Genomic DNA, 26251 nt, shown 5'->3' on the forward strand with positions numbered 1-26251 from the left:
GTTATCTACATTTTCCAGATGAGGACACTTGGGCTTATGTTTTCAAAAGTCATAGAGATACTAGTGGCAGAGTCAAGACTAGGACTTCGGAAAACAGCAACAGAAGATGGGAAAGTATGTGCTGCAGTCTCTGATCTTAATGAGCACATAGTCTAGTTAACTGGGCACAGGCATACAATCATAACAATTAGAAAAACAATTAGAAGACAATAAAACAAATAATTAAGTGCCAGATCCTACATGACAGACACAAAGTGCTACAGGAGGACAAGAAGTTTCAAAGCTTAGAGCACAGTGTCTGGGCACAGCATAATTACTTAATAAATGCTTATAGATTGATGCTTGTTAGAGAAGGGAAAATACTAGTGTGGTTTGCCTTCATAAGGGATGGAGGGGATAGGGTTTTAACTAAGCCTGAAGAGATGGTGGGGTTTAAAGATGGGGGGATATCATATACATTGTGCCATTTCTTTGGAAAATATACACAAAGTAGGAGCACACAGAATGTCACAATTATTTATAACAGAAGCTAGCATTTATAGAGAGATGTAAAACTTTGCTCTATGTAAAAAATTACATAGAAATCAAGAGGTAATCGTATATAAAACACTTCATGAACCTTAAAATACTACAAACATCGGTTATTATTCTAGGTACACGGAGAAGACTAAGTAAGACAAAGACCTTAAACTTCAATAAGATATATAATTTAACATATTTTTCCGTCATGTTTCCATCTTAGAGCTGTAGGGAGGGACAACAGGTAAGCAACCAAGGAATAACTTAAAAGATGCAGGGTAATAATTCATAATTCTAGCCTACAAACATTGCAAGTTATCTCCAAATAGCTCAAATTTCAATCCCAAATAAATTTCTGTTAATAAATAATATATCTCTCTAAAAACGAAGTGAATTATCCTCCTTCCTCTTCTGCTTCCTTTTTGCTGACTTTGGGACCTGTCAGTTAGGCCCTTAGCCTCCAGAAGCCCAGGCAGCTAGAGACCCATGTAGCCAGCTGAGAATTATTATGATGGCAGGAATCTTGCAGTGCAGGCCACCACTACCCCTACAGCTTTTCCTGGGTTCAAGACCATAAAGACATCAAAAAAACTCCCAAGCTTTATTTACTCCAGACCTCATTTCAGAAAGCTCTTTTCAGGCCCTTCCTAGGAAAACCATGTTTCAGATGGATTAGTACACACAAGCAGACTCTTCTGGAGTGACAAAAGAAATCAGCAGATGCCTTCAGGACTTCAGCTTGTCTACAAACAAAGTTAAGACTTCATGAAGCCCAGTCCAGTTTAATCAAGATCAGGTGGCCTTAGGACATGAATTTTACCAAACAATCAAAAATAGTGCATTTCAGTCTTTGTTTTCATCTTATTATCCCTCTCCAAGAACTCTTTGAGAGTTGGCTCTGTAAGAATTAAATAATATTTCTACCTAGATATATGTTTTATAAAGTTTATTAGGAAGGTAGACAATCATTCCCAAGTAACCTGACCGCATGGTCCGTAGCCTGCCAGTCTCTTTCCTCTTCCACCCCCCCCCCCACCTGCCTGCTCTGTTCCCAACTTCTTCCTTCCTTCTCTTCTCGATTCTCCCCCCTTCAAGCCCAAAGCTTTGACCTTTATTGATGTACAGAACATACATAGATGCAAACCTGGTGCAACTCTGCTATGTCACGAATGTTTGATAGACAGGTAAAGTTACTCAGGAGGGGGAGGGGATGAGCTTCATTGACACAGCTCACATGTGGAATTTTTAATTTTTATCACAGACAATGGCTATCTCTGCCTCAGTACCTTACTAATGTAATAATTAAAATAGTGGAAGACATAAACTGTGGCAGTTAAAAGAGTGTTTTGGCTTAAATTGTGACCGCAGAAAATATGGTTTTAAGACAGTGTCTTGTTTTTAAATCAAATATAAGGTGGTCACCAGGGAAAGATTCCCAATTATTAAATATACCCAAGTCAGCTGGGTTTTATAGAGATTTTAATTAATACAAAATTAAGGAATAAATGAGAGAGAGATCAGTCAGTTTTTTATCCACTCACCACAAGATTTTGTCCAAGCAAGGATTCTAGTGTTCAGAGAGACACCAGGCCAGCCAGCTCCATCTCCAGAGAGAGATTCTTCTGACCACCAGCTGAATGTGAGTCCCTCTCTCTCCTGAGGCCTCCTTTTAAAAGGAATTTTCTCCTATGTCACCTCCCCTAAGTTCTCACATCTACCAATCACAGTAGACATTTTTCAAAGGACAGACCATTCTTAATTCACACCTAAGAAGGCTTAAATTTTTGATTAAGTTCACACCAGAAAACCTCTAAGTTCTCACCTCTTTGCTCCTTGTAAATTCACAAGTTGCCTGACCTTTATAGGTACTTAGCACCCTTTTGTATTAGATCTAAAAATAGGCACAGCTTAAGAACTTTTGCCTTACTATACGTATGGGTTTAAGTATTTTTCATTGTTCAGCAAGGAGTTTCTTCCCTAAAGCATGCTTAAGTAGGGGTGGAGTAGAGGTCTCACATTCCTGATCTAAGTCTCTTCATTGTTTAAATGGGGAATGGTCTTAACCAAACCTTATGAAGTAGAGTCTGAGAATTTTTAAGGTTCACACTAAGAGGAACTGAAATGTTCCCAGGCTGGTATTCCTTCAGTTATGCCACAAGTTTTCAATTGTCTGAAAGCTCTTGTGATTGTTTAAATTTATTCTTTCAGGATGCAGAGAACACCTCCTAGAAGATGCAAAACCTGAATCCATCAGTGACACAGCTGATCTGGCCCTACCACCAGAAATGCCTATCTTAATTGATTTCCATGCACTGAAAGATATCTTGGGGCCACCTATGTACGAAATGGAGGTAACTGTTCTTGTTTCTCTAATTAGCTTAAAATGCTTTAATCTAGCCATTGCTTATTGCTTTGGAATTTGGATGTGAAATTGGGTGGCAGTGGTCATTCCTATTTTGTTTGTGTTATAGTTAAGATCTGTTTTTCATGTGGCACAAAAGTAGTATCAGGCTTTTTCTTTTACTATAATCTAGTTTCTACTGCCTTGTTTTCCACCAGCCAATCCAACCTCAAGAGGAAACCCTCAAACTTTTCAGTAGTGTTATTGGTCTTTTTGGACATCTTAATTCTTAGTGTATATTTGCTTTAAAAGTAGGATTGGGAGTGGAGGGGGAGAACTAGTAAAAGATAATTGCTTGAAAATGAACATCATTTTAAACTACAACAGATCTGACTGCCTCTTCAGCCCTAGATCCCAGCTCTCAGAATACTGTTCTTCTCTTGTTATTATTTCTTAGACCATTTCTAGACTTAAAATTGTGTAAATGACTCCATCCATTTCCTTCTCTTCCTACATAATACATTTCATATCCCAGACCATGGCAGAGATGGAAAGATGATAAGAATTAGAAAAAAGAAGTTGTGTGAAATAGGTATTTGTGACCACTGTAGTCTTCCTTAATACATTTTACTCTGCTGTTGCCTTTAGCTAAGTTACTAGGAAAACTTTTCAGGGAAAAGTGTTGTTAATATTATTTTTTGGGAGCATCTTTATTCAGAAGTGCAATGCTGCCATCACCTCATTAATAACAAAGATTAATTTCATAATTAGGGTGCATGGCAGAAAATTATAATCCTTATTGTACACTTGGATCAATCAACAATGGAAACAGTTTGACCAAAATCACACTAGGCATGGGGGCAGCTTTATACATCATTCTCCACTTTGTGTTAGTGGGTTTGTATTTATGTATAGTTTTCAGTTAATAAATAAAGATATTTATCTTGGGCACTAGACATGATGGAGAGCAGAATCTGTCAGAATCATTTGAGGCTGCTTAAAGGACTTTTTATAAAGCCTTTGAAATAGGATCGTTCAGGGTCTTAGGGTTTTTGGTTTTGTTGGTTTGTTTTTGTTTTTGTTTTTGAGACCATTAGATCAACTTGAACGTGTAAGCAATGATAAAACATTTGTAGTCCAAGCACTGAGGTTTTACCTTAGGAACTTCTGCTTTCTGACTCTGGCAGATCATAAAGCCCTAAAAATGGTTTGGTTAGGAAAATTATAAACCATGACTCTGTTGCATAATGTCATATATTCTAGCAGAAGTACATTCCAGCAGTTCACTTAGAATAATTAGATTAGGGCAACACAAGAATGGTCCCACATTACTGCTGTGGTAGAAAAGAAAGACTTTTGGATTTGGAGTCAGAGACCTGGAGTTTGAATCCCAGATTTGCTATTGTCCTCCCTGGAGCCTCAGGCTGTCAGTCACTTCACTCTTTAATGAAGGGATTGGACTAGATGACTTCAGAGATTGCTTCCAGCTCCCCTCTCTGCTCCTACGATGGGCATGCACTTTCAACTTTCTCTAAACTTTTTTTACTGGTATTATTTTTGAAGGCAGTGCTGGAAGTTTTGGAGCTGTAACAAGGAAAAGGCTAAAAGGGAATAGATTAGAAATTTTATAAGCAGAGTTTAACAGCTCTGAATATTTAATGCTCAATGAAGGAATTCCTTTTCACTTTGCTTGTGGAGTTTTGTTCTGTGTGCAAATCAGCCCTTTTATACTCACATGAATCTGGAGAGGAATTTGATAATACACCACACACACTTGTTACCCTTTCCAGATTTTCTTTTTTAGTTCAATAGCTTAAGTCTCAAGAGACAAAAACCTTTGATCTTCCCCCAAGCTTGCAGAAGAGGTCACATTGTGGGGTTTCTTCCAAACTATCTAGATAGACTGATTGTTAATAATGGGCATTAGCCCTTTACTGCTCTACATCTCTCAAAATGCCCTGTCTTTATGAATGGAATAATACTTCTTATACTTATTTCATAAAGGTGTTGTAAGGAAAGCATGGCAAAAAATATAAGTTGTGGTTGTGAACTGAAATATTAACCGATATTTCCCTACCTCACTAATAGGTTCAGGAAGAAACTGCCAGGTGGGCAAAATATCATTTTTAGTGCTTTCTAAAAAATGTGGTCAAATGTATACTAAATTCCTACTGATTATGCAGAGCATAGATGGATGCCTTGAATACAAATTCCACCTCTGGCACTTATTAGGGCAAATACTTGCCATCTCAGCCTTAGTTTCTTCATCTAGATCAGGGGTCCCCAAACTTTTTACACAGGGGGCCAGTTCACTGTCCCTCAGACGATTGGAGGGCCAGACTATTAAAAAAAAACAAAACTAGGAACAAATCTGTATACTGCTGTCTAGGATAGCGGAGGCTGCAGCACTGGCTGTGATGGGCCTGTCACACCTTACACAGGCCTATCATTACCACCACTATACTGAGCAGCAGTATACACAGTGTGGAATCCCCTTCCCCAGATTGCCTCTCACTATGCTGATGCTGCAGCCACATAATCCTTTGTGTGGCGCCTCGTTCTCATTCAGTTACTCTCAGAACAAGGTGCCACGCAAAGGATTATGTGACCGGAAGTAGTACTGGATGAGTGACGCCTTGCTTTGAGGCACCACCACATACAGTGCTCCTCTCACTGACCACCAATAAAAGAGGTGCCCCTTCCAGAAGTGTGGTGGGGATCAGATAAATGGCCTCAGGGGGCCGCATGTGGCCTTCAAGCCGAAGTTTGGGGACCCCTGATCTATACAATGGGAATAACCACAGGTACCTCATTCAATCAATGTGAGATTCAAATGAGATAAGATAAAGCACTCTGAAAATCTTAAAGAGCTATATAATGTCAGTTACTGCTATTTCCAATTCACAGATCTTTTTACAGTTCATGTATATATTCAACACAGTCAGTAGCAACAAGGAAAGATTTGTTACCTTCTCTATATGTAGCTAAAAGAGTACACATTTAAAGGTGCCTAGTGTATATGTGAGCTAGACATCCTCCCTCCTCCTTGCCAGGTTGAATTTCCCAAATGATCAAGATCAGATGGGTTAGAATCCTAACCTTAAAGAGGAGTGCCAAATACATAAAACACAAAGACAGCTCCAAATAAGAACAGTTCGTTAGCTCTGACTTTGAAAAAGTCTAACTGTAGTTGGCAGTTTGAGAAGATGCCTAAAACAACAAATAAATATCTCAATTTTTCCAAAATATATTTCTTCAATTTTCTGTCTCAGAAAATCAATCATAGTTGTGCTATCCAGTTTTCTGGCCACAGGATTTCAGGCTACTCCAACATCAATATTATATTTCTGCTTGCATTTCTTGATTTCATTCAGATTTTAGCAATCATCCAGAGCCATACTGAGACATCAGCAAACACCTGAACCCTACCACCACCACCACCACCCCCCATATACATATACATACACTATAAATGCTGTGCTCTAATTTGCAAACAAGTTTTAGTTAACCCTGGAGAATCAGGACAATTGATACAAAAAAATTATAATTTTACCTTGAAATAAAAATTTTCATCCCACTGTTTGCTTTATGGGTTGTTTTTTTTTTTAATGCACTGCATCAGTTGACCTATCTTGGTGCTAGGTCTTTCCTTTTTTTTTAAACCCTCACCTTCCATCTTAGAATCAATACTGAATATTAATTCTAAGGCAGAAGAGTGGTAAGGGCTAGGCAATGGGAATTAAGTGACTCGCCCAGGGTCACACAGTTAGGAAATGTCTGTGATCACATTTGAACCCAGGACCTCCCATCTCTGAGTCTGACTCTCAATCCACTGAGCCACCCAGCTGCTTCCTTGGAAGGTCTTTTTAAATTTCAGCCTGATCTAGTTAGAGACCAATCATTAGCTCTCCCTTACAACTTTATTGGTTTTTATTTTAAGGAAAGATGAAAGCAATTCCTCCTGTTTGTAGGCTTAATATAAATAATTTGTTATATGGGAGATATAGTAGAGTTCCTTTTTTGTTGGTAACCCATGGCAACCTTTTTATAATTTTGATATTAACAGAGCTTCAACAGTAGATTAACCTGAAGAGAATTTTCCATTTGCCATGTATTTCATGGGAAGTCATTCTAAAGATGCATGCTTCAATTTTAGAACTTTAGGAGGAATGCTGGTTTAGTCATCTAAAAGTAGAATTATCCTTATAGAGATTACAATGTAGTTGAAAAAAGCAAATGAAGAAACCTGCCCTTGCTTACTAGGCTATATATCAAATAGCAAAAGAAGGGGGAAATGAAGACTATTTTTAAGGATAATCACTTGGTTCATTTCAAGTCTTTCTTAGAAAAGTCAAGGCATGAAGCCACTACAATCAAGGATATCCTGAAAACTTCAAGAGTGAATAGAATGGATGCATTCCATTTAACTTTTAGTGAAACTAAGAAACAAACCATATGAAGGGACCCCGAGAGTCACAGAATCTAAAATGAAGACAGACACAGTAGTCCTATTCACTAAGTGTTTGTTCTGGTCTAGGCTCTTATGCCTGCCAGTTATGTGTGTGATCGTTAATGGCTATCCAGAAAAGAACACTCACAGCCTCTGAACTGGGCCACTGCTTGTCTAATTTGTGCAACTTATTTAACTTCTTTAGAACTTAATTTCTTCATCTGTAAAAAGCATAATTGATCAAGATTATTTATAAAGGTCCTTCTGGTTCTAAATTCTGTAATTCTCCCTAATAAGTCCTTTGACCTTTGCTCTGAGCAGTTTCTTCATTTGTAAAATGGGGATACCTCAGAATTGTTCTGTGAAGAGTACTTTGTAAAGCCTTAGAACATTCATATCAGGTTTTGTTTTAAATATGATAGTATAAAAAACCACATACATCCCTCATCTTAAGAGACTTTCACCCATCCAAGGCAACACTAACAGAATGGAATTGGTCTAAATTCATGTTTATCATCTCTTAGACTGTCCACATTGTCCATACAATTTCTAAAAGAGACCTGATTATGGATCCAATTCAACATACATTTATAAATGATGATAATAGATTGGTCCAGCACCCATCATCCAAACCTTGTTGCTTCTATGTTTTTTTTTTTTAAAGGCCAAAAAACTGATCATTTGTGAGGCCATCTATATTATTTCAGTATTTCATAATCTTGCATTCAATTGTGTAACCATGATTTAAATATTGATGATGTGTACATAGATTGGCCACAAAAATTGTATTGTCTCAGCAGTGCCTTTTGAGTATTTAAAAAATAAAAACATCTCAGTACATTATCTGTATAATGAAACATGGCAGAAATCTTGCTCTTTGTTGTAGCTCTGAAGTAGACAGTAACAAATATCAGGGTAGCCTTAGAAAAAGGCAATAGTAATAAAAAGTAAAATTTGATATTTAAGTGAATGAGGTTTCATAAAAGACCAATCTGAATCTGAGAAGTAAATATTAATTCAATTAAGCATTATCAAGCACCTGTGCTGTGCCAGATACTGTTAAGTGGAGTTAAAGATGAACCAATAAATTCTTTGAATTTTAAAAGAAAAGTATCTGAAGCAGCAAGGTAGCACAGAAGATACAGAGCCAAGCCTGGAAATAGGAGGTCCTGGGTTCAAATGTGACCTCAGACACTTACAGCTATGTATCCTTCACAAAGTCACTTAACCCCCATTGCCTAACTCTTACCACTCTTTTGCCTTAGAAACAATACTTAATATGGATTCTAAGACAGAAAGTAAAGGGGAAGAGGGGTGTTAAGTAGTGTTAGTGTGCATGTATGTTTCTGTGCCAGGTTGCAACAGTTATATGTATTACACATACATGTAAACACACACATATCCATAGTTAACTTGTATGCCTTACCTAGCAACAATCCTGCTCCTGGGAAATCCAAGAGCTGCTTAATAAATGAAAATGGTATGAAATTGGCAAACACATGAACTCTATGCTTGAAAAAACTTATTCTTGAGTACTTTATATTTCCTCTGTAAGCATTTTCCACAAGCCATAGAATGTTCGGCCGAAAGGAATGGTCAAAATAACATAGTTCAACACCATTCCTTGGCAGATGTGGAAACTGAAGCCCAGAAAGATGGAGTCTTCAAACACTTGTGAGCCAGGCATTGTGCTAAGTCCTGGAGATACAAAGAGAGGCCCTTCCCCTCCAGGAGCTCATAGTCTAATGGGTGAGACAGTGTGCAAAAACAATGTACAAACAAGATATATGTGTTCAGGTTAGAATGAGGGCAGTGTCTAAGGGAAGGCATTAAGATTAAGGATGACTAGGAAAAAGCTTCTTACAGAAAGTAAGGCTGTAGTTGAACTTGAAGGAAGCCAGAGGCTGTATGGGAGCCATCTAGTAAAAATGATTGATTGAATTTGGGATTTGGAACACTATGCACAGAACAGCAGAGGCCAGTGTTACTGCATCCATGTACAGGGAGGATAGTGTCATGTAAAAGGTAGGACGGTACTAGGTTATGAAGGGCTTTGAGGGATAAAAAGATAATTGTATATTTGATCCTAGAGGCGGTAGAGAACCAGTGGAGTTTATTGAATAGGAAAATGGTGTAGGTTCCTGAAAACAACATTTTGGGAAGATGTCTGATCATTGAGTAAAAGCTGGATTGAAGTGAGAAGTTCAAGTCAGGGAGAACCAAGCAGCAGGATATATTTCAGATAGTTTAGATGGGAGGTGATGAAGGGCTTATATCAGGGGAGTAGCAGTGTTAGGGAAGAAAAGGGGGCATATTTGAGATGTTATAAAGGTCAAAATGACAGGATTTGACTATTGATTGGATATGAGCAAGTGTGTAGAGCTGAAGATAACCCCCTTCACTGAAGATGACACTAAATTGGGAATCTGAGTTTCTGGGAAGATAATGGTACCTTCAGAAGTAAGAGTGAGGTTAGAAAGAGGAGAAGGTTTGATAAAGGATGAATTAACAAATTGTTTTGGATGTGCTGAGCTTAAGGAGGCCCTGGGATATTCAGTTTAAGATGTCTAAAAGGCAGTCCCAGTTTGATATTTAGAAAAGGCAGCTGGAAATGCAAGACTGGAGGTCAGGAGAGAGGATAGACCTAGACAAGGAGATGAATCATCTGCATTGAGGTGAAACATTATAGAGGGAAAAGAGAAAAGGGCACAGGACAGCTTTGGGAGAAACTTGTTAGTGTGTGTGATGTGGATGAAAATCCAGTGATTTGCCAAGGTCATATATTCTAGTTAGTGACAGAGCAACACCCTGGAAGTCATGTCTTTCTCCTACAAATATTTGATGAGTGAGTGACTACTCTGCTGCTTTTTGTTCCATAAAGTCATCTCTAAAATGTTTAGAAAAAGTAAACTGCTTATCACAAATTTCAAAATAATGGCTTATCCTAAGTACTATTTGCTTAAATAATCCCTAAACACCATATTGTTTGGATGCCCAGTAAATTTTCATCCTCACACCTACCATGGCTGTGAAAGATCTTACCCTAAACTACAATATAAATTATTGTGCACTTTAAAATTAAAATGTAGTGCTAAGAATGCCATTGTGTGGTTTCCAAAATGGAAGAGAAAGGAGTGGTCATAAAATGAATATGCTGATGACAAAATGTCCAAATAAAACCATTCTAGATCTGTCAATATGGATGATTCTATGCTATGGAAACTTTTGTGTATAGCTTACTATAAACTGAGCTGGGAAGTATAAATTTTCTTTTAAATAGGTGGATTATGTCAATTATCAGGAAATAAATAATGCATGGCAGCATGGAGATGCCTCTTCCTGATCTGTGAGGAAGATACAGGTTCAAGTATTGCATCTGCATTTAAATATCCTGACTGTGTGACCCTGAAGAAATCATGTAACTTCTCAGCAGGGCCCATGGCACAAGGCTTCTCTGAGGCTCTGAATTGCAGAGCTGGTATTGATGGGCACTAATAGAGGGAATTTGCTCCCTTAGAGTTTCTTCACCAATGAAATCACATGCATCATTAGATACAGATTATTTTGTGTAAAATGATTAACATTAGTAGAGAACTGCTAATGAGAGCAAAAAACAAGACTTGACATTTGTCCTTTTGATATCTTCAATGCAGGAAGCAAATGTCTTAGTAAGTGCTATATAACTGTTAGGTTCCTCTAAAAGATCATAATGTCCTGAATCATTAAGTAAAAGGGCATACTATATACATACTAAAGGTACTTCTCTAAAGTTACCGAGTACCATAAGTGAATTCCAGGTCTAATTGAATGTTCTGATTTTATTTTTCTTCAGTGTTCCTACTTAGCTTATTATGCGGGGGGAAAAAGGACTCATTACATATTGGGGAACATGTACTATCTTTTCATTTAGAGTACTATTTTTCCAGTCTCTCACATCTTTTAGCTTAGAGTAGGTTAATGAACATTCTGTAATAGAGCCACCATTTATACTAGTCAGATACTTGGAGCTAAAAGGAAGCCTATATAATCTAGACTACTACCCTCAGTTTTATAGGTACAAGTGTGTCCTGGGCTCAATTTGAAGCTTTCAGCTACGTTTCATAAATGGCTCTGTCTGGTTTCCTTCCCCTCAAAAGAAGAGGAAGATTCACTAGTCAGTGTCTTTAATGTTTTCAAGTTTAAAAAGGTACAAAATCTTATCAAGGAAATCTCTTTTTTGATGAAGATATCTATGATGCTAGTTTTTCTCTGCCACTACTTCTGAAATTGGGAAAGTTGAGCTGCAGAGAGAATAGGCCTAAAAGTAAATTAGACAGGAAACAGGAAACTAGCCTATACTGTACAGAGGAGAATTTGCCTGCCCAAGCTTCCCTCCCTTTATACTGTATTGAGCTTAGGCCCTACAGGATCCAAGATGAACACTTCTGAAATACTTTTGGTATATAATAGGGTTTGTTCCTTTTCAAAAAACTACACGCAAATAAATTAAATAAATGAGGCCCTGGAGTAATGGTGAGGGAATAAGATAATACTGATGCTTTAGTAACTGAACAGGTTTGTTCCTTGATAACCAAGATAGGTACTAATATCTCTGGGTCTACACAGTCCTTAAAACGAGAATTATTCACACTTGGTTTCTTAATGTTTAAGGTAATGTGTACCTTTGACAAATGACAACAGAGAAGCTAGTTACACATTGGTAGAAAGCCAGGAGGTAAGTAGTAAGTGTGAGGTATAACCTTTTAGATGTTAGTAGTTAAATTGGGGGGGGGGGGCAGCACAGAGCTTTACCTGAAAGGATATATTGCCTTATATTGTGTGTGTGTTAGTCACCTAAAAATAAGTTGGCACTTAATTCTAGTCCTTTAGAAATGGTGTTAAGTACAACCTGGTATGCTTTGGGGTTTTTTTGTTTGTTTTTTTGTTTTTTTTTTAAGGTCTCTGAGCGTTTGAGTCAGCCAGGAGTGGCAATAGGCTTAGTCTGGAGTCCATTAGGTGGGGAGATCATGTTTGTGGAAGCAAGTCGAATGGATGGTGAAGGTCAGTTAACATTGACTGGCCAGCTGGGAGATGTCATGAAGGAGTCTGCACACCTTGCTATCAGTTGGCTGCGCAGTAATGCAAAGAAATATCACCTGACTAATGGTATGTAATCCTTAAATAAAAGTGGTGTTAATTCAGTGATGGTCTATAACATTAACTCTCCAGATGATTGTTTCTTTGTCTTTTCCCAGAATTTCTTCACCAAGGTCAAAATTAAGTGTAAAACATGTTATTGTCATGACATTAAATAGGTCACTTATGACTGAGCTTGAATCTCCACTAGATCAGCAATGAATACTTTTGAAAAATACAAACATATCTGTGAGCTGATTCACCTATTTTTAGTATAGAAATCTGATTGCTAAAATGGATAAAGTTTAAGTTCTCATCCATTTTTTTATTTATTTGTGGATTATGACAGCTGGAAAACTGAGAAAGCAATGTTATTTATAAAAATGTGAACTGTTAACTCATCACTTGAGGTTTCAAAGGGCTTTTGGACCTATTAGCAATATACTAAAATGATCTTAAGACTAATGGGAAGGGAAATCCCCAAGTAGAAGACCAAGAAAAATATAGGTTTTGATTTTCTACTTAAATATTTTTTTCTTTAATAATAGCTTCTGGAAGTTTTGATCTGCTTGACAACACAGACATCCATCTGCACTTCCCAGCTGGAGCTGTCACAAAAGATGGACCATCTGCTGGAGTTACTATAGTAACCTGTCTTGCCTCACTTTTTAGTGGGCGGCTGGTGCGTTCAGATGTAGCCATGACTGGAGAAATTACACTGAGAGGTCTTGTTCTTCCAGTAAGTAGCAAGAAGAACCCATTTGCATTGATTCAAATTAAGGGCTTTCTCAATTCCCCCATGGAGTCACCTAGGTGTAGTGGATTTGTCTATGCCATTCCATTAAAATCTTTTTGATATTATTCATTCAACAAACATTTTTAAAAGAGGAAAAAAAACAGTATCTTCAGGCTTATTTTCTACAAGGGAAAAACATCTACACAAAGTAGACACTAACCAATAGGGAATACAAAATATGTAAAGGAAAAACAATTTGGGGAAAGACCTCATGTCAGAAGGTGGTCTTTGAAATGTGTGTACAGAATAGTAGATAGGATAATTTGACTTAGAACAGAGTGGGAGAGGGAGGAAAACATAAAATTGGCCTGGAAAGATAAGTTGGAGGTTATGAAGGGTTTTAAAAGTCAAATAGAATAGCATGTATTTTATTGTAGAGGCTTTGGGGAACCATTGGAGTTTCTTAAACGGGAGAAGAACATGGTTAGATCTGTTTTAGCAATGTTAATTTGGCAACTTTCTGGAAGATAAAGGATGAAATTAGGATTGAAAAAAACAACTGGAAAGCTAGTCAGTAGTCAGGATGAGAAGTGATAAGGGCATAAACTAAGTAAGCAATTGAGCACAAAAGAGTAATAAATAAGAGATGTTTAGAGAATTGAACAAACCTGGCAACTGATTAGCTATATAGAATGTGGGAAAAATAAAGAGTCCAGGATGATGACAAGAATGTGAGTAACTGGAACATTGGGAGTGGCTTTGACTGGAATAAGCAATATGGTGTAGACTGCTTGGTACCCTTCATTAGATGGATTAGGAATGTGGTATGGGTAGGAGAGGGAGAAATAGTAACATTTTGTGCAGTAGTTTAATGAGAAGCTTACAGAAGACATATCGTTTATGTCTTACATGCAATTGGTAATATAGGTCTTCTTAGCTTAGGAGACTAGATGAATATGTAGATCTGGAAATCATTTGCATAGAAATGATATTTGAACTTAGTAGAGAAAGAACAGAACAGCACCAAGGACAGCACCTTTTTGGGTTCTCATGGTTAAGAAATAAGTGAATCATCTTAAGTGAAGGAATGAACAAGAGAACGCAGTGACAAATATCTAGGGTAGAAAGACCATTTCTATTTAGAAGTAAAGGAGGAGTTGGGTCATTGTCAAAGAATACACAGGGGTTGAGAAGGATGAGAAATCAAGACCACGTGTTTTAGCAATTAAGAAATAATATTGGTAACCATAGAACAAATTCCCCTAAGTGAATTTGGAGGGATGGAAGAAATGGGGGTAGACTTCTTTTACTAAGTGAAAGGAAAGAGAATCATTTTGAGGGGTCAACTGAAAGTATTTTTACTGGTTGTGGAAGAACTGGGCATATTTTTGTAGGTGGTAGGGAGGGGGAATATCTGAGGGAGATAGATAATGGAAGAGACATAAGAGGATGAGATCAAGGAGACTGGGATGTAGAAAAGAGTGCTTACGCCAAATGGCTTGTTTTCTTAAGTAGGAAGGAAAGGACCTTTCCTGAGGAGTGACCGAAGTAGGAAGCTTGAGAAGACCAGGGTTGAAACTGTCATGTGTCAGAACAACAGTAGTTAAGTAAGGAAAAATAAAAGAAATGCCATAAAAGTGAGAGCCCCGTGGAGGTTAAACAGCAGATCGGTAATGTGATTTCCTTTAGCCCAGTTCAAGCAGCATATAATAGGAATGTTTTCTATTCCTATTATATGGGTGGGTGTCAGGGGTTGAATTTGTCAATGGAAGAGCAGTCATAAAAGGGAGCCAGAGATTTGAAAGTTGGATAGTACACACTTGAATTGGTTAAGGACAAGGATTAGAGAAGACAGTCTTCTTGAAAAAAGAAAATGGCCTGAGAGCCCATAAGTAACCTTGGCTATAATCAGGTTGGAGTAGTAGATTCTAGGTAGAACTAGATAATGCTGAATGACTTGGGGGTAGGGTATATATTCCCTTCGTTAGGAGAATAAACTTAGATAGAATCTTGGAAGAAGAGTCAATTTGAGAGATATGGGGATGAGAAAGCAGGAAGTATCTGCAAGAAGGGTCACCTAGTGATTATAGCACTAGGATTAGGGATTAGGAGAGGAACAGGTAGTAGTGATGATAAAAGTTTTTTCTCCAGACAAACCAATATTGCAGGTGGAGACTCCTCCAAGGGTAAATTATTTTTTATTATTTCCTAATCACTTCTCATAAAGACGTCTTAAAAATATTTAATTTTGACATAGCAGCATCTGGGGCACTAACTTATTTAAAACAATATTGTATTTTTATGCAGACCAAATACCTCACTTTCAAGCCAATTTTTGGTACAGGCCTCACCCTTTCAAAAACGTATTTAGAAAAATATCAAATATATTATTGCATATAGCTAGACTGGAAATTATTATTAAAATACTAAATTCTATGACTAAAAATTTTAATTCTCTCCTGATAAATTCAGAGGTATGGGATTCTGATCTTGCTTGGTTTACTATCTAGATTATGTCATGGAATTCAGCTTTTATCACCTGTATGACCTTGAACAAGTTACTGTAAAATGATGGTAAAGTAAAACTGATTTAAGATCATTTTCTGTTTTAAGACGCATGACTTTGGAATTTAAAATAAATTCACAAAATTCCAGAGTTGGCTATTTAAGTTCAACTAGTATCTGATAGAAGAATCTCTTCTACAACATCCTAGACAAGGTGCTATCCAGCTTTTTGCTTTAAACTGTCCTATTCTCTCTCCAAGCATTCCACTTATGGATAGCTTTTTCTTTCACCCTACACCTAAATTTGCCTAGTGTAGCTTCACTGCTTTGTTCTTCTTTCTGCCCTCAAGATCTAAGAAAAATAAACAATCCTTTTTAAAAAAATCATTTTTACTGATAACACCTTCAAATACTTTTAAGATATGATGTTCTCCATGCCTCCACAAGTCCTTTTCTTTCTAGGCTCAGCATCTCTACATCTGTTGGTCTTTATGCTACATGAATTGGGGGCCCTTTCTATCCTGGTTGCCCTTCTCAGCTTATCAATATCTCTCCTTAACTGTTGTCACCCAAACCTATGCAGTACTTCATTCAGTTTAATATATTTTAATGTTTTTGTTTCAACTGTTTTAAAAATTAAATTACACAATTGTGTAAGTTGTTGAATGTTTTGCATTTTGGTTAAACATGTATTTTTATATCTTAACTTAAAAATGCCAGCATTGACCTCTATTTACATTACACTTCATTATGTGTAAAGATACTGAAATGTAGACTGTAAGGGCCTACAGGGCAGAACTATTTTTATCTTCCTTAGTGCCTAACAGATGATTAATAAAATATTTGGTGAATCAAATCGTCAATTCTGTGTCTTTTAAAAAAAAAGTGTGCAACCATCATTTGAAGTGACAAACCTTTTAAAATTAAGTAAATGTGACTTTTACAACTTTTTACTAAATTTTAGTTTGTTACAAATTGTTCTTTGCATTCTATAAAACAAATTACATTTTGTCATAGCCACCAAATCCCATAAGATTATAACTAATCTTTTAATTGCTATATAATTTAAATACTGCAACTACAATCATCAAGACTGGGTTTTCCACAGGATACTCATTCACCATATTCACAGCTTTTTGCTAAGACAATAAAATAGGAATAATTTTTACTTCAGAAACCTTATGTAAGACTCTCAAAAATTATTTGTCTTTAGCCCCAATTCTTTATAAGGTTTTTAAAAAATTTTGTCCATTGATTTTTTTCCTCATGGTTTCCTTAGTTAATTCCAAGTCATGCCATCCTTATAGAGAATAATGTATATAACCTAAATATTATAAAATATCTAAATTCCATTGAAGGTCAGGTATAAGTGTCATTGATGTGGAAATTTTATTTTATTACTTCCTCAACAACTTTCTTTTCTCCATTATGTTATTAGGTAGGTGGAATTAAAGACAAAGTCTTAGCAGCACATAGAGCCGGACTGAAACGGATCATCATTCCACAGAGAAATGAAAAAGATCTTGAAGAGATTCCAAGCAACGTGCGCCAGGATTTGACTTTTATCACAGCAACCTGCTTAGATGAAGTTCTGAATGCAGCATTTGATGGAGGGTTTTCAGTCAAAACCAGGCTTGGTCTCATAAATAGTAAACTCTAAACAGATTGATCAAAACTTCAAGTTTTTTAATTTTAAAAACAAAAATGAAGTACCAAAATTAAAATTTCTAATCACTTTGTGGGGGGTATACTACTTGCTTGCTGATTGACCAGTCACTAATGAGATTATATTTACAGTAGTAATTCATCTATGAGATGTGATTGTATTAACTAACAGATATGTAAGCAGATGGTTATTTAATAAACTAATATTAATCTGTATCAGGCTTTATTGAAATATAGGTTTACTAGTATAAATGCTTTTGTTTTTTTTAAGTTTTCAGTTGCCTAGGGATAGAACTGCCTTCAAAACACTACAATATTTAGTGTGAAGTCTTGCCTCTGGCACATATTAGGTCTTGTGACCCTAGGCAAGTCACTTAACCCCTTTTCAATGTTCTAATGAACTTTCTAAGACAAAGTTGCAAAAAAAAAAGTTTTGCCTGAAGTGGTGGAAGGAAGTTCTTTCTATCCATAAAATAACAAGTTCAGTCCTTTATGCAGTTAACATTTGCCACATCTAGACTTCAGTGGACCCATTAATAATAGCTAAAGGATTCTGGATCCCTGGTATATACTCAAAAAGGCCCAAGTTAATGATTACTGAAGTAAGAATTCATTACTTAAAAGAGCATATTAAAAAGTTCACTTACAGTTTTTTAATTGGCTATGTTGTACACTATACCCTCTAAAGTATTTCATCTAAGAAATTATTTGGTTCAGAGAATAAATTGAAAGGTCAAGAAAGATTCCATATATATTCAAGGATTTGGCTCACCCTACTTTTTGGTGTTGATTTAATTTTTTTTTCAGTAAACATTTGCTCCCTTCCTCAAATTGGGGGTGAGAGAGGAGGGGATCAGCCAGAGGAGAACAGGCACCTGGCTTACAGATAATGCATAATTAAGCAAAACATTCCCACACTGGTGATATTCAACTGTCTCACTCTGTACACCTAGCCCATTCCCTCTCTATCAAAAAATAAGGAACAAATTTCAAATTATCTGGCCTTTGAAATCATGATCATTGCATTGATAGGAGTTAAGCCTTTCAAAATTGTGCTTTTGTTTTAGTAAGTTTTAGATAATGTTCTGGTAATGACCACTTCAATCTGCATCAATTCAAAGTGATGGTCAAGTGACTCCCCTCCCACCCCCCAGCTTCCTTATACAGATTTTTCTACCTGATTTATGAGTACCTGCACCATTCCTCCCTCATTTCTTTTTTTTTAATTAACTTACCAATTACATTAAAATTCCTGTTATCTATCTCCCTCCTTCCCCCCCCTCCCTGGTGACTAGAGAAGGTACCACTTGACAAATACATATCTATATACTGTCTTTCGTGTTTCTGTTTATCAATTCTTTCTCCAGAGGTGGATACCCACAAGCTATTTCTTCAAATATTAATTCTGTAGCTATACACAATATTCTTTTCTTCTAATTTCACTTTTTATAAGTTCATCTATCTTTCCATGTTTTTTTTAACCTGCTCATTAATTTCTTATAGCACAGTAGTAGTCCATTACAATCATATGCCACAACTTATTCAATCATTCCCCAAATGATGGGCATCCCCTCATTTTCCAGTTCTTTGCCACTACAAAAAAAGCTACTATAAATATTTTAGAAAATATAGGTTCTTTTCCTTTTTACCTGATCTCCTTGAGAAACAGACCCAACAGTGAATGGTATTGTGGGGGTGAGTGTATATGTGTGTGTACGCGTGTGCACTTGCTTTTCTCTCAATGTCATGCCCATAAGCGTTAATGTCTATAAAGAAGGGAAGGGTAATAGAGATGACAGCAAAACTACTTCAGTGAAATAACAATTATAGTTGAACATGCCAAGGTATAGTGATTTCCCAAGCAGTCATATAACTTGCTTGGGCTCACCCTTAGCTTGAAGATGAAGGTGAAGCAAAAGGGACACACCAACACATCATGAACTAAACTTTACAGCAAATATTCAGGTGTACATACTCCAAGGAAAAAAATGGAGGTATTTAAAAACTTTGAAAGTGTTTAACCCATGGGGTTAAACTATGGGTATGTTTTATTTAATAGTTTATTAGAAGACAGATATGCAGAAAAGACAAAATAAATTGCTAATGGGGAAGATAATACAAAATGAATCAGTTAATCCTTAATGATAAATTGTAAAACTGAAGAAAATCTAGAATTTTAGTTATGAAAATAAGAAATCTAGTCCATTCTGCTAGTTTCAGAAGTTAGAAGCTGCAACTGAATCTTGTTTTATAATAAATGTAAACCTTGTTCATTAGGATGGAAAGGGGATTAAGGTAAGCAAAATAGGAATGTTATACTTAAGGTAAACTTTTTGTATGTATACCCAATTTTATAACTCTGGGCATAATTCCAGATTGCTCTTCTTTTCTAGTGTCATCTTTTTTCACTCTCCTTTTTAAGATCAAAACATTTAAAAAACCCAAAAAATCTCCCAGGACCTACATATTTTTTGACTGACCCCTGCTGACTGACATCAGTTGCTAAAAGTTGTTTGTATCATCATCTTCTCTTCCATTAGGTACGACACTTCATTCCTATTGTCTACCTTTTTACATTTCTCTTTACTCAAATGTTTTCATTTCAAATATTTCGAAGTTTTTATTTAGCTATAATCTTTCATTAAAAATGCTTGAAAGTCTTTATTTCATCAAGGATGCTTTTTTTCTCCCTTAGAATCATACAGTTTTACTGGTAAGTTATTCTTGATTGTAAATCACATTTCGTGTTCTTCCTGAAGAGTACTATGGATCTCAACTAGTTCCTGAGTACTTAAAACTCTGAGAGCTTGCAATACAAGTTCTGGATTTGGTTGTTAACATTCCTACTTTTAATTTTAGGGTTTCTCTTAAGTAATCAGCCGATTCTTTCTATTTTTTTCTTTACCTTTTGGTCTTAAAAGCTCAAAAAAGTTTTCTTTCATGATTTTTTTTTAATTCAAAAAGCTTCACATTCTCTTTTTGGTCATGGCTTCCAAGAAGTCCAGTTATTCTTATATTATCTTTCTCTGACCTATTTTCCAGTTCTTTCTGATATGATACCTTAATTCTCTTCTATTTTTTAAAGAAATCTCATTCAATATTTTAGTATTTGTTTTCCCACTGAATCATTAACTTCCATTTGGTCCATTCTAATTTTCAGTGTGCTGCTTGGGTAAGGCTTCATACTTCTTATGCAAAGCCATTCTTTTTCCAAACCTCTTCATAGCTCTCACCCCCCCCCTCCCCCCCACACACACACATTCTTTCCTCCATCAAATCTCATTCCACTTATAATTTTTAACTCACTTTAATTCCTTCATCATTTCTTCTAGGGATTCTAATGGTTCTTGTGAGCAACTGTTTTTCTTCAAGGCTTTTTGCTTGTAGGTGTTTGGAGATATTTTTGTCTTCAGCATCCTGGCTTTATAATAGCTTTTTATCTTTTTTTTTTATTCAGTCATTCTTCCAGCTCTTTGCTCTGGACATCCCATATGCAGGACCCTTTTGGGGCAGTTTCTGCAAGAAACTGAAACCCTTCTGGAAGTCCCCTATACTGCTCTCCTGGGCACCCTGCTTTAGTTTAGCAGAGCTTGGCACATCATAAAAACCTAATAACATCAATTTTGCCCTACAAGTTCCAAGTTCCAAAGAGCATAGGCACTTTAACACTAGTTGTGAGGATGATCATCATGCTACTACTGATTTCCTAAAAGCAAACTAAAGAATCATATAATACCAGCAATGCAGATAAGCTACAGGAATATCTACTATGTACTCTTCCCTCTTTAAGTTTGCCCCCCAGGTGAGCTAGTACTGGGTAGCACATTGTCATAGTATAATTTCTATACTACAAATTAAATGAATGCTCAAACTTCACCAACAACATTGCCATGCTATTACATCAGCCCTCTCTCACCCAGTGTCAGAAAAACAAAGGGATATTGTTTACACAGACCATAACATATACTTTTTTCCTTTGCTATCATTTATATGTTCTTGCTAAACCTTTGGGACTTCTAAAAAATGGAAATATGAGAAAACAATCATATATTTGACAAGAGCTATACTATCATTCTCTAACTCTGTATGGAAAACAGGTTTGTACATTTTTCAAACATCAAGACCCAACCTCTAATCTGCTGTGACTTATGGGGGGGTGGGGGTGGAGGGGAGGCGGGAAAATCAAATTTAATTAGTGTATTCAACAAGTACAGGAATATACTCTTATTTGATCTCACTGTGTCTGTTCTATTTGCTTTGTAGATGAAAATTTCCATTTTTTTCTACAAAACATTTATTAGAAAACTAAAGTGACTAAAGTATGGCAACAAAACTGAAAAATAGCAAGAACAGGTCAATAATTGGCCATAAATCTCTTGGAACGATGCCATTATCAAATTGAGGATGTCTCCAAGGAAAGCTGTGTGCCATGTCTAGACTAGAATGTAAGTGACAGCTACTTCTTGGTCAATGAAGATTGGTATGAGGCCTTTATTCTTCTTAAGGCAGCTATCTCATACCACCAAAGCATTTCCAGAGGCAGCAAATAGTAAAAAGAGCCCTACCAATGACTTTTTATTTTTGGCAAGTCAGCAATCATTTGAGAGTTTCAAATGAATTCTTAGGTGTTTCCTACTCAAGCAATGATAGATAATACAGCCTATGGTTATCTCAGCCCCAAACAGAGAACACATCAAACAATATTTGGGACCATAGTATTGCTACCCTATGTACCTTAGAAAAGTCTCAGGCTCTTAGGGTTTCAGTTTTCTTATATGTAAAATAAGATTTCATTTGATTCTATTTTCAATTTTAAAAAATCTATCAAATATCCCAAAAATAAAACCATGATACAGTGTGCCAGCAGGAGGAGGAAATATTATTTGTTAAGCACCAGGCACTTTACAAATGACCTCATCTCATCCTTATAGCAACTGTGATAAGTAAATTACTATTATTATTGTTGAGGACACTGAGGCTCAATTCTTCCTGATCCTGACCCCTCTATCCGGGGATGATGAGGGATCTCTAACCATTCTGCCTCCTACCTGCTACTAAGTTACTAAAATAGCAAATTAGTGTGCTGCTTAACCAGTCCACTTTTCAACTCCCAAGATTTGTTGAACTGGGATCACTAGGAGTCCTTGAAATATCAAATGATATCAGAAGGAACTAACACTTTAGGAGCAAAAGCAGACCTAAACTCAAGAAGAATTGTACTATCTTTTGGCCAAAGTGATAACTAATAGCAAAAAGAATCCTAATAAAATAAATATAACCACTTAGGTTAGAAAATCTTTCATAATTTATACCCCTAATTTTTTATAATTTTGAAATCTGTAAAACACAGGAGGACACCTTAGTTTTCCAGATTTCTGGTAACTTGAGCTATTCAAATACTAATTGGAAAGAAAACAAAGTTTATACCTCAAAAAATAGGTTGCAATTGTCTATATTTTATTAGAACTTCAACAAAACACTTAAGTTTTTAAGACTCAGAATAAACTTTAGTTATCTGAAAAATGCATTTATATGGAACATTTCATTCTCATGCTGCTATATAGCAGTGTTGGTGAAGTACTGGCACACATGCTGGAAGGGGCTGCTCCATTCCTCCTCTTCACAACCCCTAAAGACAGTGTTCACATGCTCCACCCCTCCACCCAAAGCAAGCACTTCCTCTGCTCTCTGTGGTAAGGGGGAGTTGGGGGGAGGGCCTCACAGGCAGCTTGAAGTTACAGTTTGGGCACAGAAATTTGAAAACCTTTGCCAACACTGCTATATAGAATTTATATTTCTAAATTACTTATTTTGAACATAATACTTGGGCTAGAAGTCAGCTGTCTACTAGATACATCCCACACCCCAATGCCATTCAACCTGCCCTTTTCTAACCATTTATCAGGGGTTTCAAAATTTGCTCAAATGTTTCAATAATCCCAACAAAAGTCATGCCTTACTGAAAATTCTTTCCCTAACGTGTACTTGACATATCACCTAAATTTAACACCATTTAGCGTAAGTATTGTTACTTTGTTGTTCAGTCATCCAACTCTTCATGACCCCATGGACCATAGTTGATCCTTATAGCAACCCTGATAAGATAAGTGTGCCAAGGCCATCTGTAGGGCTTTCTTGGCAAAGATAATCAAGTGGTTTGCCATTTTCTTCTCCAAGTCAAACAAGTTAAATGACTTGCCCAGGGTCACACAGCTAGTGTCTGGGGCCAGTCTTCCTGACTCCAGGCCCAGAGCTCTATTCACTGAGCCACATAGCTGTGTCATTTGTTACTTTAGGCTTCCACATAAAAACTTTAATTTCTTTATTTTCTTTTTGTGTGTTAGGGACCCCACTGGCAATCCAGAGAAACCTGTGTACCTCTTAAAATATCTTTTAAATATAAATAGGATTATAAAGGAAACAAAAAGTTGAGTAAAAATAAATATGCAATTTTTCTCTATCCAAATTCACAGCACTGCAAGACACCTAGGACTGAAAACCCCTGATTACTGGACAATAAGGGAATACCTATCAACTTGGGGGTGGCTAAACAATTTATGGTATAGGAATATGATGGAATACAATTGCATCATAAGAAATTCAGACATGTACTAAATGCAGGACCAGGAGAACAATCTATACAAAAACATAAAAATTGAAAGTCATAAAACCTATCAACTGATTTTCCAGGGTCCTGATGATGAAACATGCTACCTACCCACCTCCTAACAGATGGACTCAGAGTACAGAAATAAGATATATATATTTTTGGACAGTCAATGTGGGATTTTTTACTCCTTTTTCTCTGCTACTGATCTGCAAAGAACCCAAATAATTTTAGTTTCCTATTTTGAGTATACAATGCTTAATGGAATTACATGTTCTTAAAGAGATGTTACCACAGTGTTAATACTTTCAGAAGCAGCATGGTATATAGCAGAAGTGCCAAAAACATGGAACACTACCTAGGACACATAATACTTTGAGTGTTGCTTAAACCAGACTAAAATGTAATCTGGAACTATTCAACAAAATACAACAAAATATGGTTAACATTGTGTGGTTTTCTAAGGCAATAGCAGCCAGCAGGGATCCTTATATACAGTTTAGTGGCTTCTGTTTCTATTTGAATATGATACTTCTAGCGTACTGGATAGAGAACTCACCGGGAAGTAAAAAAAAAAAACAACCTGGGTTCAAGTCCTATTTGCTATATCAGATATAAGGTCAGGGACAAGTGACTTAACATTAAATAATATGACCTTGGATGAGCTCATAGTATTGAAATATACCTAGGTCTATATGTCTGTATATACATATATAATTGTATCAATTTCTAGCATTAAAATGTTCAGATTCTCACCAACTCACCTGTTACCTGATACCATATTTCTTCTAAACAAAATAGGTTATGCCATTCATAGTCTCTTTAAGAATTGCCACTGTCTAAACAGACTGACTACAGCAAAAATCCATAGATTGACTGGAGTATACATACAGTATCAACCACCTAACAAACCTAATTCTCCTTTCTACTGCTAGAAGTTATTTTATTGAATTACTTCCCTTTTATTCAACTCAAAGGTTACATAGCAACACAACTGATTTAAAGCCAGAATTTCATAACCAAAAACGAAACGCTGATCAAGATTTCATCCTGAGCAAATATGAAATTTTAGCACATTAAAGCCTGAATGTTTTCCTAAGAATCAATAAAAGCAAGTTCCTTCTTACACAGAAAGCAAAAGAAAACAGTCAACACTCCCAAGATGAATAAAATAATTAACTTATCTGTTACAAATTTAAGTCTATAGGGTAATGAAGCTGCTGCTGTCATTAAGTGGTTTAGATCCTCAAATTGATGGTCTTCATCCCATTTCTTTTAGGACAAAGTCAGTGTACTTTGTGGAGTACAGTTGAGTCAACAGGTTCTTCTCTTACTCCTAAGAAGCACTTTATCCAAGCAAAGAAATCCAAGTGAAGAGAGCTGACATGGATGCTGCTGGCTGTGTCATTTCCTTTGTGATGATCTACCAGAATCTATTTCCTCACTGCTGTCAAGCTAATTTTCACCAGCACAGGGCTCACTGAAAATGAGGGAAGCAACAGAAATAGAGACAATTTACTATAGTCCATTGCCTAGCTTATAATAAAGGTGTAATTGAATAAGATTGCTATAAATGAAGTAAATATACCAAGTTATTTAGTTGTTTTATATTGGGACAGGAGGCTGTGGGTGTTAAGTATCTATATATTGAGACAGCTAGGTGGTATGGTGGACATAGTGCCAAGCCAAGCCTGGAGTTCAGAGGACCTGGGTTAAAATCTGGTCTCAAGACACCCTTTGATCCTGGGCAAGTCACTTAACCCCATTTGCCTAGCCCTTGCCTTTCTGCCTTAAGAAATGTTACTGGGACAGAAAGTAAAGGTGTTTTGTTTTTTGCATACATGAATATGATAGTCAATAACAGAGATAAACAATCTTGTCCTCATTGCATTACTAACAAGATTTCCTAATCATAATTTTAATTTGTCCACCAATCCACATAGGAATCTTTTAAACAAAATCATCAAAATTAACCTATAGACAAAGTAAGATGTGTTACAAGTATAAATTGTTAAGTAACAGAGGTCTCTTGATAATTAGTGCATTGCATCACTCTGTTTATCTTGGCCAAATTACCTAGAAGATACAAGAATTTGAACTTCATTTTTTAAAAAGACACATAATTCATTTTTAAAGCAATCTTTTCAGGTATACAGAAGATTCCTAAAACTAAACACAGGGTTATGTTGCTATTCCGTTGAATCAAAATGGCAGTCAGGCAAAAAGTTCATCTCTACCATTTACTAGCTGTGACAAATACTTAACCTTTCTGGGTTTCTGTAAACATCTTTAAAATGGGTATAATCAGGGGCA

The 26251-nt window shown here is 36.3% G+C and overlaps 1 protein-coding gene across 1 annotated transcript in view; it reads left to right on the top strand.

The window, feature by feature from the left end:
* Positions 1–17547, top strand: part of LONP2 (lon peptidase 2, peroxisomal) — a 136353-nt gene extending 118806 nt beyond the window's left edge. Inside the window, exons 12-15 of the mRNA XM_056812263.1 lie at positions 2728–2870; positions 12248–12455; positions 12974–13164; positions 17105–17547. Coding sequence (XP_056668241.1) covers positions 2728–2870; positions 12248–12455; positions 12974–13164; positions 17105–17326 — 764 coding nt within the window. The 3' untranslated portion in view covers positions 17327–17547. The remainder of the gene's footprint in view (positions 1–2727; positions 2871–12247; positions 12456–12973; positions 13165–17104) is intronic.
* Positions 17548–26251: the final 8704 nt, after the last annotated feature.

Source organism: Monodelphis domestica, chromosome 1 (genome assembly GCF_027887165.1).
Source record: "Monodelphis domestica isolate mMonDom1 chromosome 1, mMonDom1.pri, whole genome shotgun sequence".
Taxonomy (NCBI): domain Eukaryota; kingdom Metazoa; phylum Chordata; class Mammalia; order Didelphimorphia; family Didelphidae; genus Monodelphis; species Monodelphis domestica.